Source organism: Oncorhynchus clarkii, chromosome 9, assembly GCF_045791955.1.
Source record: "Oncorhynchus clarkii lewisi isolate Uvic-CL-2024 chromosome 9, UVic_Ocla_1.0, whole genome shotgun sequence".
NCBI classification, from domain to species: Eukaryota; Metazoa; Chordata; class Actinopteri; order Salmoniformes; family Salmonidae; genus Oncorhynchus; species Oncorhynchus clarkii.
Window position 1 is genome coordinate 33599355 of NC_092155.1, and position 13378 is coordinate 33612732.

The 13378-nt window shown below is 36.9% G+C and overlaps 1 protein-coding gene across 1 annotated transcript in view; it reads right to left on the minus strand.

Moving 5' to 3' along the window:
- The window catches only part of LOC139416221 (collagen alpha-1(XXV) chain-like), a 103382-nt gene that overhangs the window by 56496 nt on the left and 33508 nt on the right, over window positions 1-13378 (minus strand). The window contains exon 6 of the mRNA XM_071164631.1: window positions 4352-4378. Coding sequence (XP_071020732.1) covers window positions 4352-4378 — 27 coding nt within the window. The remainder of the gene's footprint in view (window positions 1-4351; window positions 4379-13378) is intronic.

The following is a 13378-nucleotide window of genomic DNA, read 5'->3' on the forward strand; positions in this document are numbered from 1 at the left end:
TGCATTTGCAATATGATTCTATAGTGAAAAAACATATTGCAAATGCACAGTGACTTTGAAAAAGTAAGGAAACATAAACAAAAAAAATCTAAATTTTTTTTGGGGGGATGACCAGTTGCATGTGCATTTGCAATATGATTCTATAGTGAAAAAACATATTGCAAATGCACAGTGACTTTGAAAAAGTAAGGAAACATAAACAAAAAAAATCTAATTTTTTTTGGGGGGGATGACCAATTGCATGTGCATTTGCAATATGATTCTATAGTGAAAAAACATATTGCAAATGCACAGTGACTTTGAAAAAGTAAGGAAACATAAACAAAAAAAATCTAAATTTTTTTGGGGGGGATGACCAGTTGCACGTGCATTTGCAATATGATTCTATAGTGAAAAAACATATTGCAAATGCACAGTGACTTTGAAAAAGTAAGGAAACATAAACAAAAAAAATCCAAAATTTGTATTTTTGGGTGACCAGTTGCACGTGCATTTGCAATATGATTCTATAGTGAAAAAACATATTGCAAATGCACAGTGACTTTGAAAAAGTAAGGAAACATAAACAAAAAAAATCCAATTTTTTTTGGGGGGGTGACCAGTTGCACGTGCATTTGCAATATGATTCTATCGTGAAAAAACATATTGCAAATGCACAGTGACTTTGAAAAAGTAAGGAAACATAAACAAAAAAAATCCAAATTTTTTTTGGGGGGGTGACCAGTTGTACGTGCATTTGCAATATGATTCTATAGTGAAAAAACATATTGCAAATGCACAGTGACTTTGAAAAAGTAAGGAAACATAAACAAAAAAAATCTAAATTTTTTTTGGGGGGATGACCAGTTGCATGTGCATTTGCAATATGATTCTATAGTGAAAAAACATATTGCAAATGCACAGTGACTTTGAAAAAGTAAGGAAACATAAACAAAAAAAATCTAATTTTTTTGGGGGGGGATGACCAGTTGCATGTGCATTTGCAATATGATTCTATAGTGAAAAAACATATTGCAAATGCACAGTGACTTTGAAAAAGTAAGGAAACATAAACAAAAAAAATCAAACTTTTTTTTTTTGGGTGACCAGTTGCACGTGCATTTGCAATATGATTCTATAGTGAAAAAACATATTGCAAATGCACAGTGACTTTGAAAAAGAAAGGAAACATAAACAAAAAAAATCTAAATTTTTTTTGGGGGGATGACCAGTTGCATGTGCATTTGCAATATGATTCTATAGTGAAAAAACATATTGCAAATGCACAGTGACTTTGAAAAAGTAAGGAAAAATAAACAAAAAAAAATCTAAAATTTTTTTTGGGGGATGACCAGTTGCATGTGCATTTGCAATATGATTCTATAGTGAAAAAACATATTGCAAATGCACAGTGACTTTGAAAAAGTAAGGAAAAATAAATAAAAAAAATCAAATTTTTTTGGGGGGGGATGACCAGTTGCATGTGCATTTGCAATATGATTCTATAGTGAAAAAACATATTGCAAATGCACAGTGACTTTGAAAAAGTAAGGAAACATAAACAAAAAAAATCTATTTTTTTGGGGGGGGGATGACCAGTTGCATGTGCATTTGCAATATGATTCTATAGTGAAAAAACATATTGCAAATGCACAGTGACTTTGAAAAAGTAAGGAAAAATAAACAAAAAAAATCTAAATTTTTTTGGGGGGGATGACCAGTTGCATGTGCATTTGCAATATGATTCTATAGTGAAAAAACATCACCAAAAGCGACATTCTGAAATCAACCCAAACGAGCGATTGAGATGACCCAGAATCACTGCAAAGCCATCCCGAGTTCATCGGGCCAGTCAATTTCACATTCCTGCAGGATTTTTATAGCATGACAAATTCGTGATGGTACCTGCCCATTAAAACATATTGCAAATGCACAGTGACTTTGAAAAAGTAAGGAAACATAGAATCAAATTTTTTTTTTTGGGGTTACCAGTTGCACATTTCAGATCACCAGTTGCACATTTCAGATCACCAGTTGCACATTTCAGATCACCAGTTGCACGGAGGAAAATCGTTACTTTTGACTTTGACTTTTGACTTCCTATGAAATCATATTCCAAATGGAGAAAACATATGCCTTATGCACTAGTAAAAAAAAAAAAAAATGATAATAAAGTATGACTAAAGTATGTTGATAAAGTTCTTATACATGTGTAATTGACATAAAAATTGAAAGAATTTTGAAAAACGGTCCAGAAAGCACTTTTTTAAGGATGTGTGAAGTTTTTTACCAAATTTTGACATTTTTGACTTTTGACTTTTGACTTCCTATGAAATCATATTGCAAATGGACAAAACATATGCCTTATGCGCATGTAATTAAAAAAAAAAAAAATTGATATCAAAATTGGACAAAAGTATATTCATACAGTTCTTACACATGTGTAATTGACAAAAAAAGCGAAAGAATTTCGAAAAAAGGCCCAGAAAGCACTTTTTTAAGGGGTAAAAAGTTTTTGAAAAAAATATCATTTTTTCAAAATTTTTCTTTTGGATGTTGACTTGGGTTGCATTTCCAATATGAAAAACCCAGGTGGAGCGCACTCGCCCCCTGTTGGATTTTTGAGGTGTTACAATTGGCAATTGCCATATGGCATTTGCCATATACTTTGCACGAATCAACGCCGCTTTGGGTGGTATTGGACATCGTGTACATGGTTTGTCCAATGCCAATATCTTGACATTCATTTTTGTACAAATCAGGGGGGTATTCCCTTACAAAGGTAATTCCATCAGTATGAGGACATAAGGGCGCGAGGACGTAGTTCGGCAGAAAGGTTACTCCCAAAGCAGTGCTAATGGAAGCTTCTGTCTAGGGAGCATGCTCCATTGACTGGAAGGGTGAGAGCAAGGTCTGGCATGGCTGTGCATATGCAGGTAGCACGGCGTCTGGTATATGGTGGTGGGAGCATAGCTTTGAGGTCCATGTGGCAGTGGTGGGGTGCATTTTGTACAGGGCTGAAGCAGCAGCAACCTGTCGTCTCTGTGAAGGCTGGGGATGGTGAGTTGTGTAGGGGCGGTGTCCTGTTCCACACTGGATGTTGTCAAGCAGGCTGAGGGGAGTAGATGGGGCACTCATCCAGCTCAGGGAAGTGACACTGCAGACATGTGCCTTGTAGATGATGGCCCGACTCTTGGTGTTACTCTCCTCAGTGCTCCTGGTTTCTGAGCTGCTCTGATGGAGAGGTGTTTGGACCATGACAGTTTGCTGTCTATTGTGACTCTGAGGATGTTGTGGCTAGCTGGCGACCATCAGAGTACAGGTCCAGCTTTGATGGAATCCTCTTACTGGAGAATGTTATGGACTTACATTTTGATGGTTCGAAGGTGCTCTCTCTCTCTCCCCTCTCTCTCTTCTCCCCCTCTTAAATTCTATCTGAATGGGACAGATATAAACTGCAAAATGTACCTTTACAGTATGTGTATGTGATAGTCCTCAGCTCTCCACTGCAATGTGTGGTGAACAATCTGGTGCATAATGGCTGCCATGCATCATTAGGGTGTTTAATAGTAGAGCTGAATGGGTTGAGTTAACACACCTTGCACCCCACTCAGTGGACTGTAGAGTGGGCATAATGGTTATTTTGAGTGTAAGATGTTGAGAATGTATTTTGTTTCCTGAGTATGTGAGCCCAGGATTAGTCTCCCAACAGTCTGTCTAGGTCTCATGAGGGGATATGGATGAGATGTAATATTGTAGAGGATAACTATTAACAGTAGCTGACACTGGGCTACTTAGGACATAGGGCTGGGCAATATTGCCAAAATATCATATCACCATTTTTTGAATTTATGTTTTTGAAAAATACAAGTTCTAAATTTGCTTTGAGTAGTGTGTGACCCTACGGTGGTAACACATACATTCTAAGTGTTTTCAATTGGTCTTTCTCCATTGTTTTTAAACTGTTCAAAATCATTTTCAAATTTTTCATCAATTTCTGCATTTCCTGCACTCAGGGACAAAATAAACAGTCTATAACAAACAAAACATTCAAATATCGTTATAGAAGGTATAGTAAAAACCCAAACCGGTCTGTGCATCAATACTGGTATGTCTTAAAATATGGCATACCACCCAGCCTAACCTAGGCTATGGGCCCTCTTCAATCAAACCCGTGTAGTGCCCTAAGTACAAGCATTTCACAAAAAGGAAATAAAGGACATTTCTCACAGGTACATTACAAAAAAAACAAGAATAATTATAAATAAAAAAACAACCTCAAAAGTTTTTGTTATATGATTCAGAAGCCATCTGATTTACCTAAGCGAGAAACGGGTTTAATATTGAATACAGGAGATGAAATCAACTCTACCTTTTGTCCTGGTGGCCCCTCAGGTCCCTAGAAAGAAAGATGTTAGATATAAATAATATGTAACAGGGTCACAAGGGAGAGACTCGCCCTGCAAATAGTGGTGGGATTTCATTCCCTGCAAACAAAAATAAGTTGTTAGGATGTCCAGAACAGCATGAAATGTTTGCCAAAAGTCAAAAGGGTATTGTATCATGGTCTTGTGGAGGTTTTGTCTAGATCACGGTTTGTTCCGAGAACGTCCCTGAGGATGATTTTAGGATGTTCTCGGAACATTTGTCTAGTTCCCAGTTTGTTTCAGGGACGTCCCTAAGGATGGTCCCATGGAAGTTTTTGTCAAGATCCCAAAGCATAATTTCCTTTCATTGGGACATTGTATTATGATAACAAGGGAATGTTCTCTATAAAACACGTTCAAGGGAACGTTCTCTCTATACCACAGTGTCTCCCAGTATTTATGCTGCTGTAGTTTATGTGTCGGGGCTAGGATCAGTCTGTTATATCTGGAGTATTTCTCTTTTCTTATCTGGTGTCATGTGTGACTTTAAGTATTTATTCTCTCTCTCCCTCTCTCTCTCTCTCTGGACCTGAGCCCTAGGACCATGCCTCAGGACTACCTGGCATGATGACTCCTTGCTGTCCCCAGTCAACCTGGCTGTGCTGCTGCTCCAGTTTCAACTGTTCTGCCTGCGGCTATGGAACCCTGACCTGTTCACCGGACGTGCTACCTGTCCCTGAACTGGTGTTTTCAACTCTCTAGAGACAGCCGGAGCGGTAGAGATACTCTCAATGATCGGCTATGAAAAGCCAACTGACATTTATTCCTGAGGTGCTGACCTGTTGCACCCTCGACAACCACTGTGATTATTATTATTTGACCCTGCTGGTCATTTATGAACATTTGAACATCTTGGCCATGTTCTATTATAATCTCCACCCGGCACAGCCAGAAGAGAACTGGCCACCCCACATAGCCTGGTTCCTCTCTAGGTTTCTTCCTAGGTTTTGGCCTTTCTAGGGAGTTTTTCCTAGCCACCGTGCTTCTTCACCTGCATTGCTTGCTGTTTGGGGTTTTAGGCTGGGTTTCTGTACAGCACTTTGAGATATCAGCTGATGTACGAAGGGCTATATAAATACATTTGATTTGATTTGATTCTTTTTTACAGCTGAAACTTGTTTTCAATGCACATTTAATGATATTTAATAGGTCCAAAAAGTTGGTTGAAAATACACTTGCACTTACGAGCTTAGATGGCTCTCGAATTAACCAGGTCTCTACATATAAATACTTAGGGATATGGTTGGATGATAAACTGTCTTTTAAAATGCACATTGACAAACTTTGTAAACGGCTAAAAATCTAACTAGGCTTCTTCTATAGAAACAGGACATGTTTGTCCTCTACAAATAGAATACAAATTGTGCAAGCTACTTTTACGTCTGTTATAGATTATGGGGATATTATCTATATGCATGCTATGGCATCCACACTTAAATCGCTGGACGCTACTTATCATTGTGCACTTATAGGTGCTAGCTACAGAACCCACCACTGTGTTTTATATCAAAATGTGGGTTGGACTTTGCTGTCCATGAGACGAGAATAACATGCTCTCGTGTTTGTCTTTAAAGCACTTCTGAATAAACTACCTTCTTATTTATCATCACTCATCAACATTAAAATTATAATTCATAAAACCAGGTCTCAAGCATGGATTACACTTGAGGCCCCTGCGATCTCCACAGAGTTGGGTATGGCTGCCTTTTCCTGTTACGCTCCTTGCTTATGGAATAGCCTGGAGGATTTTATTTTTGTATTGCTTGTAACTGCTTTGGGTAATGGAAGTTCTTGTGCTGTTAGGGGAATAACCTGCGTAAATGTAAACATTTCCTCCTGTATTTATTTTTGTGTTATCTGTGATCGTTTTGACTTGTGTAGTTTCTTAATCATTGTAACTAAACTGTATGTGTAAACATGTATAGGCAAGGCCCAGCTGTAAAAGAGACCTTGGTCTGTCTTCCTTGTTGAAATAAAGGTATCATAATATAATATAATATAACCTCGGCACCTACATAAAGCTGAGTGACTCACTTATTCATGGCTTTGGACCAACATTCCTTCTGATAGTCTTTAATGAAGAAATGTTTTGGTTATCCTGACCTGGATGCCATGTATTATATGCCATGTCTCTAAAAGGAAAAATATTACCACGTCTCTTGCGCATGTTATTTTCCAGATCTTCCCTAATGAAAAAAACACCTTAGATATTAATTTAGAATCCTCCAATCCTCTAAATGTAATTATTAGAGGAAAGCCATATAGATTGCAAAATAGTTGGAAAGAGATTTGATGGCACATGGTATATGAATTGACACGCAATTTTCTATTCCTCCTGAAAGTGCTAACAGTCAAATGCATTCACTTCGTCGCCCACATGCACCTTAAAACATTTGGATAATAAAGCATTTAAAGGCTGACATTGGTTGATTTTATGCATTCATGAATTAATCGCTTTAGCTGACATGTCGTGGTTCATCTGATGAAGGTGGATATGGGCCTATTTACAGTGCCTTGCAAAAGTATTCGGCCCCCTTGAACTTTGCGACCTTTTGCCACATTTCAGGCTTCAAACATAAAGATATAAAACTGTATTTTTTTGTGAAGAATCAACAACAAGTGAGACACAATCATGAAGTGGAACGACATTTATTGGATATTTCACACTTTTTTAACAAATCAAAAACTGAAAAATTGGGCGTGCAAAATTATTCTTATTATTATGTAAAGAAAAAAGTATTTCATAAGAATATTTCATTCATTCAGATCTAGGATGTGTTATTTTAGTGTTCCCTTTATTTTTTTGAGCAGTGTATTATTGATCGATTGACTAAGACTTTTTCAAATCACCCAACAGTGCTATTTGCAGAGTTAGCTCCAGGTATATGTTGCAATTCTTCAGCCATTCCGGAACCTGCGGCCAAAACCAAGCTACACATGGACAGTACCAAAACAAATTATATAATGATTCTGTCTCTTCACTGCAAAATCTGCAGAGCTGGGATGGATGTATCCCCCCATATGTATAACATTATATTGGTTGCCAGAATTTTGTATAACAATTTACATTGAAAAACTAAAAGTTTTGAATCCAGCATTGTTTTGTGTATTGGTTCATAAACCATGTGCCAATCAATCGGTACATCGAACATCTCTTCCCATCTATTTTGCAATCTATATGGCACTGCTGTAAATTTTTTGGTCCTTAAATGAAACTAGTATACTTTTTTTTATTTATCACAATTTTCTTTAACCAATTTTGGTTCTTCATGCAGGGCCTGAAGAAGTGCCTTACTTTCTCCCCTCTTCCATTTTTGCGGTGATGCTGCAATTAGTTGTTTGTAATTTTGAGTAGAGCAGACAATTCCACATATTTTTTTTGTTAGCAGCATGTGTGACATAACTCCACCAGTCCAACTTATATCATTTACATAGACTATAATGTTTTTGGAATTTTTTCCCCCAAAGAATACTTTTTTTTATCAATTAGAATGTTTGAGTTTAAAAGATCTGACAATTTTTTTTTCAATTTTAGCTAAAAATGACACCCAAATCTAATTGCCTGTAGCTCAAGACCTGAATGAAGCAAGGATATTGTCATGACGTTGCCCTCTTTTCTTTTCATAGAGAACAAAGGAATTTCTTCCACCTCACAGAACTTGAGGTCCGAACAACATTTATGTCCTGGAGAAGGTATAAAAGATCAGTGAAGAATCCAGCTACGATCTGGTCCGTTTGGTACAATTTTGTGAAACTCATGGGAGACAATACGACCACATTACCATAAGGCTGTTTATATAATAGCCTCAGATATGAGGTTTTCATCTAATTGTTGTATACGATGAATGAGTGAGGATGATACTGTTTGTAAAATTGTGTAATGTGATTTTGGACTGTTTAATGAAGAATTCCCTTTTGAGTTTAACGTAATCAGAGGATCCTGGGACAGGCCCTTTTCTGCAACTTCCGAATAAAAACCCCACTTTGAGAATTTCTCAAAAGAGCATGTTTCCCTCAATTACGAGAGGACAAAGGTTGCAGACCAGACTGCTGAATCTTTTAACCATCCCACGTGGTTAAACTCTTAGACTGTCGATACCGACAGAACAGAACATTTCCCAGGACATAGACATATCTGATATGGGCAGAAATCTTCAATTTTGTTAACCATATTTCATTTTCATATAATATAATGAGCTTGTAATCTGAATAAAAAGAAAAAGGCCATTCTTGAACATGGGATGAGACATTTTTACTAATCTGCTAGAGAACCGGTTTAGATTTAAGTATAACTTTTGTATGATTGAAGCCTTTAATGAGAGGCCTAATACTTATTTAATTATTCTGCCCACCAAATTAATATCATTATATAAATAGGCCCATTTAATTTTGTCTGGCTTACCGTTCCAAATTAAATTGAATATTTTTTGCTCATATAATTTAAAAAACAAGTTAGGTGTAGGCAAGGCCATAAGCATATAGGTAAACTGGGATATGACTTAAGAGTTAATCAGGGTGATTTTTCAACAAATAGACGGGTATTTTTCTTTCCAAGGTAGCGATATCTTATCTACTTTTACTAACTTTCTATTAAAATGTATTGAAGTGAGATCATTTCTTTATTTCGGGATATGAATACCGATTATATCTAATTCACCATCAGACCATTTTATTGGTTAACTACACGGTAATGTAAAAGTTCATTTTTTTGTTATCCAATACATAGTATAGTACACTTATCATAATTTGGTTGGAATCCAGAGAGGTTAGAACAATTATCTTCAACAATTAGCTGTGAAGGGATCCAAATTATGGGCTTAAAATAAAACATGAATCAACAGCATACAATGACACCTTAATTTTTAAGCCCAGGATATCTAGCCCCTTGATATGATTGTTTGATCTGATTTTAATTGCTAACATTTCGTTAGCCATAATAAATAGATATGCCAAGAGTGAACAACCTTGTTTTACTCTTCTTGGTAGTTTAATACTTTCTGAGAAGTAGCCATTATTTACTGTTTTACACCTTTGGGTTACTATACGTAACTTTAACTTTATAAGAGATTCTCCAAAATTGAAATATTCCAGGCATTTACACAGTATATAAATTCTAGTCGTACTTTATCAGGTTTGTTTGTTTGTTTAACTTTCACTTTGAAACAATCAAGAATCACAGAAGAGCGCAAAAAAATTGTCCACATGAACATATAAACAAGGTTCATGAAATTAATAACTTGCTAGTGTTAGATTCTGGGTTAAACTTGGAACATTGTTATACTCAGAAGTACAGTATCTAAGGAGTGATAGACACAGATTTTTACATCAGAAGTTCATGGTTATCAGTAGGATCCAGATGGCTTTGGAATGTGCTGGGTGGACGGGAGAAAGTCACAGGATTGCTATAGGGGATACGGGTGGACATCTGTGGATTAGGCAAATGAGGGGTTGAGGTCAGGTCAGATCCCCTTAAGGGAGAAATTATGGTTAATTACCCTATTACTTCGTCTTCCTGTCGAACCATAATATATGTAAGGATTGGAGAGAAGGAGGAGTGCCTAAATTGGAGCATATATACAGTACTTGTGGTGTGGAAACATGTTTTGTCTGAATGCAGCTGTATTGACCCTCTGGGTAGAATAAACTTGGTTAAGCTTTCATAAATGTCCGTTGAGTTTTTTACTCTGAGAATTAGAACCTAACACTAGTAATATATAACTTTCATATACTAACTGACAGCATCACTTCTTGTTTTTATAAGAAACAATCTGCTGGAAATTCCAAATATTTTGTATAGTCACCAGACATGCCAGGTCTTTTCACCTTATTTTAGCGCCCCAAAAACGTAATAATTCCAGATCAACTGTAATGTCAATACCATTGTAAAGCACAATTTCTCCCCTTTCCAACAAAATTAATGACATGACATCCATGCTGCCCGTTTCTGCATAATTCAAGAAGGCGATGAGCTACGTCGGGTCTTTTTAAAAATGGCGGGTGGGGAAATTAAACTAATGCGTGATAGTGAGAAGGAGAGATGTGTGGGAAAATGGCTATTTTTCACTCAAATAAACTATTAATGATACGTTTTGGTAACTAATTTGTTAATAGTCAGTGGATTGCCACATGACAGAATTTCCATGCAATTTGTTTAGCTAGCTTTTTTGGATTAGCACACTAGCTAGTTATTTAAACTTTGAACTCAGGTACTGTCTGTAGCTAGGTAGCTGGTAAGTTAGCTAGTTAGCATCCTTTGTCAACACACTAGTGGTTCCAATTTTAAGACTACCTTACAATCTAGCTAGCTACATTGTGTATTAGCAAAAATGTTGATAACTATATAACCCTTTAATCTATGGTAAGTAGCTATTAGTGTTAGCAAGTAATGTTAAAGAATAGCTAGCTGCTATTTTTAGATAGCAGAGAATAACATAACTAGCGAAGCCAAATGGTATAAATCATGATAATGATGATAGTAGAGTTATGGCTATAGTGTCTATGCTAAATTCATCTACTCTCCCACATATTCCCATAAGGTCTCAGACTCCAGGATGGGAAAATGCATACCAAGAAAGAAACAGATGAAGATTCAGATGGGGACCATGAGACCTTTTAAATAGTTAATCTGTTGTCAATTTCTATTCTGACTTGTAATATTAAAAAGGGCAGAAAAAGACACACCCTGTTTATTTGAATTAGTTAGGCTACTCACTATACCAATTATAGGCTACAGATTTAGATTTTAGTCACTGCAATTAAAGTTTTTCCCCAATGTATACTTATATTAAATTACATTTTGTTCTGACTATGTATTGCATGTTTGAGGAGATTATATGCTCTTCTAAGTGTTTGCAACTCATTAATAAATGGCCAGAAGGGTTCCACTTTATTTTAAGCTATAAATTATACATTTTGGTAACTCATTTGTTAATGGTCAGTGGATTGCCACTTTAAAATAAGCTATAATTTTAGCAGTTATAAATGTAGATAACTCGCTTATAAAATGTCCATAGTGCCTGTCATTTTAAAATAAGGTATACTTTTAGCTGTTTTATAAATGATGATATCTCAGTTTTAAATGTTTATCGGTCTGTCACTTTAAAATAAGGTATATTTTTTAGGAGTTATACACGTGGGTAAATCAATTACAGATGATTTGAGAGTTCACTCAGACCTTAGACATACTTACAGGCAGTATTGGGTACTCATCACTACATGCATGAGAGCAGATTCAATACTTCGTTAAACATTTTCAGTCAATGAAGGGTGGGTATGAAGACCAACATGTTGTGAGAGGATACCTCCTCCACGGTTTCACCAAGCAAGGGTATTATGGTCAACATTTAACACCAGAGCGTTCACCATACTTGGACTATCACACAGAAGTGGTAAGTGTGATGATATCATCTGGTAACGGGTAATATGTTAGGGATGATGATTGAATAATGTCCTGGATGTAAATTTGGCCAGGCCATCAGGGTTTCAAAGGTGCGTCAAGACACATCATGAAAACCAGCCTCTTATGTTCCTGGGACAGAGCACCAATGCATCACACCCAAAAGTGAGAAATGTATTATTATTCAACTGTGCAACTATTGAAAATAAGGTTGAACGATGATACATAAGGGGTCATCTTATAAGCGTTTGTAAGTGCATTTATAAATGGTTAATAACTGGAGGTAAATATTGGCTCACTATTTGGCAAACATTTACCAGTTATTGCACTATTTTGGCCAATGTGATATAACCTTTTATTAAGGATTATAATGCATTTACAAATGGAACCTTAATGTAAAGTGTTACCAATAATACCTTCAATTATACAGTTGGAGGAATAAATGGTTACAACATCTTTTTTCACATCTTTACTAATGCTGCAGAAATCTGTAGTATCCACATCCATCAGATGTAGTGATCATGATATATTAGCAATATCTAGGAAAACGTTCCAAAGATTTTGCTGTGATTCCTATGTTGAACATGTAAATACGATTTGCTGCTCTGTAGTGTGTAATGAGGAGCAACCAGACACTGCAGTTGACACATTTCTGAAATTGTTTATTCCAGTTTCTAATAAGCATGCACCCATTAAGAAAAGTGCTGTTATGCCTCCCGGGTGGCGCAGTGGTTAAGGGCGCTGTACTTCAGAGTCTCGGGGTTCGCGCCCAGGCTCTGTCGTAACCGGCCGCGACCGGGAGGTCCGTGGGGCGACGCACAATTGGCCTAGCGTCGTCCGGGTTAGGGAGGGCTTGGTCAGTAGGGATGTCCTTGTCTCATCGCGCACCAGCGACTCCTGTGGCAAGCCGGGCGCAGTGCGCGCTAACCAAGGTTGCCAGGTGCACGGTGTAGCCTCCGACACATTGGTGCGGCTGGCTTCCGGGTTGGATGCGCGCTGTGTTAAGAAGCAGTGCGGCTGGTTGGGTTGTGTATCGGAGGACGCATGACTTTCAACCTTCGTCTCTCCCGAGCCCGTACGGGAGTTGTAGCGATGAGACAAGATAGTAGCTACTACAACAATTGGATACCACGAAATTGGGGAGAAAAAGGGGTACATTTTTTTTATTTTTTAAGTACTGTTGTGGATTGATGAGGAATTGAAACATTTTATGGTTGAGACGGACGAGGCAAAATAAATGGCAAATAAGTCTGGCTGCACAGCTGATCAGCTGTAAAACCTACTGTAAACTTACTATAAACTGAGAAATCATGTGACTAAACAAAAAGAAGAATAAACAGTACTGTGAAACAAATATCATATAAAGAAAGATAGTAAAATGCTTGGGCATTAAATGAAATCTTGGGCAAAAAGGTGAACTCAGCTCTATCCTTCATTGAGTCAGATGGCTCATTCATCACAAAACCGACTGATATGGCTAAATATATTATTTTTTAATTGACAAGATAAGCAAACTCTAAACCAAAAACAAACTCCAAATCTACACATCCATTCATAACGGAATCATGAAAGACAA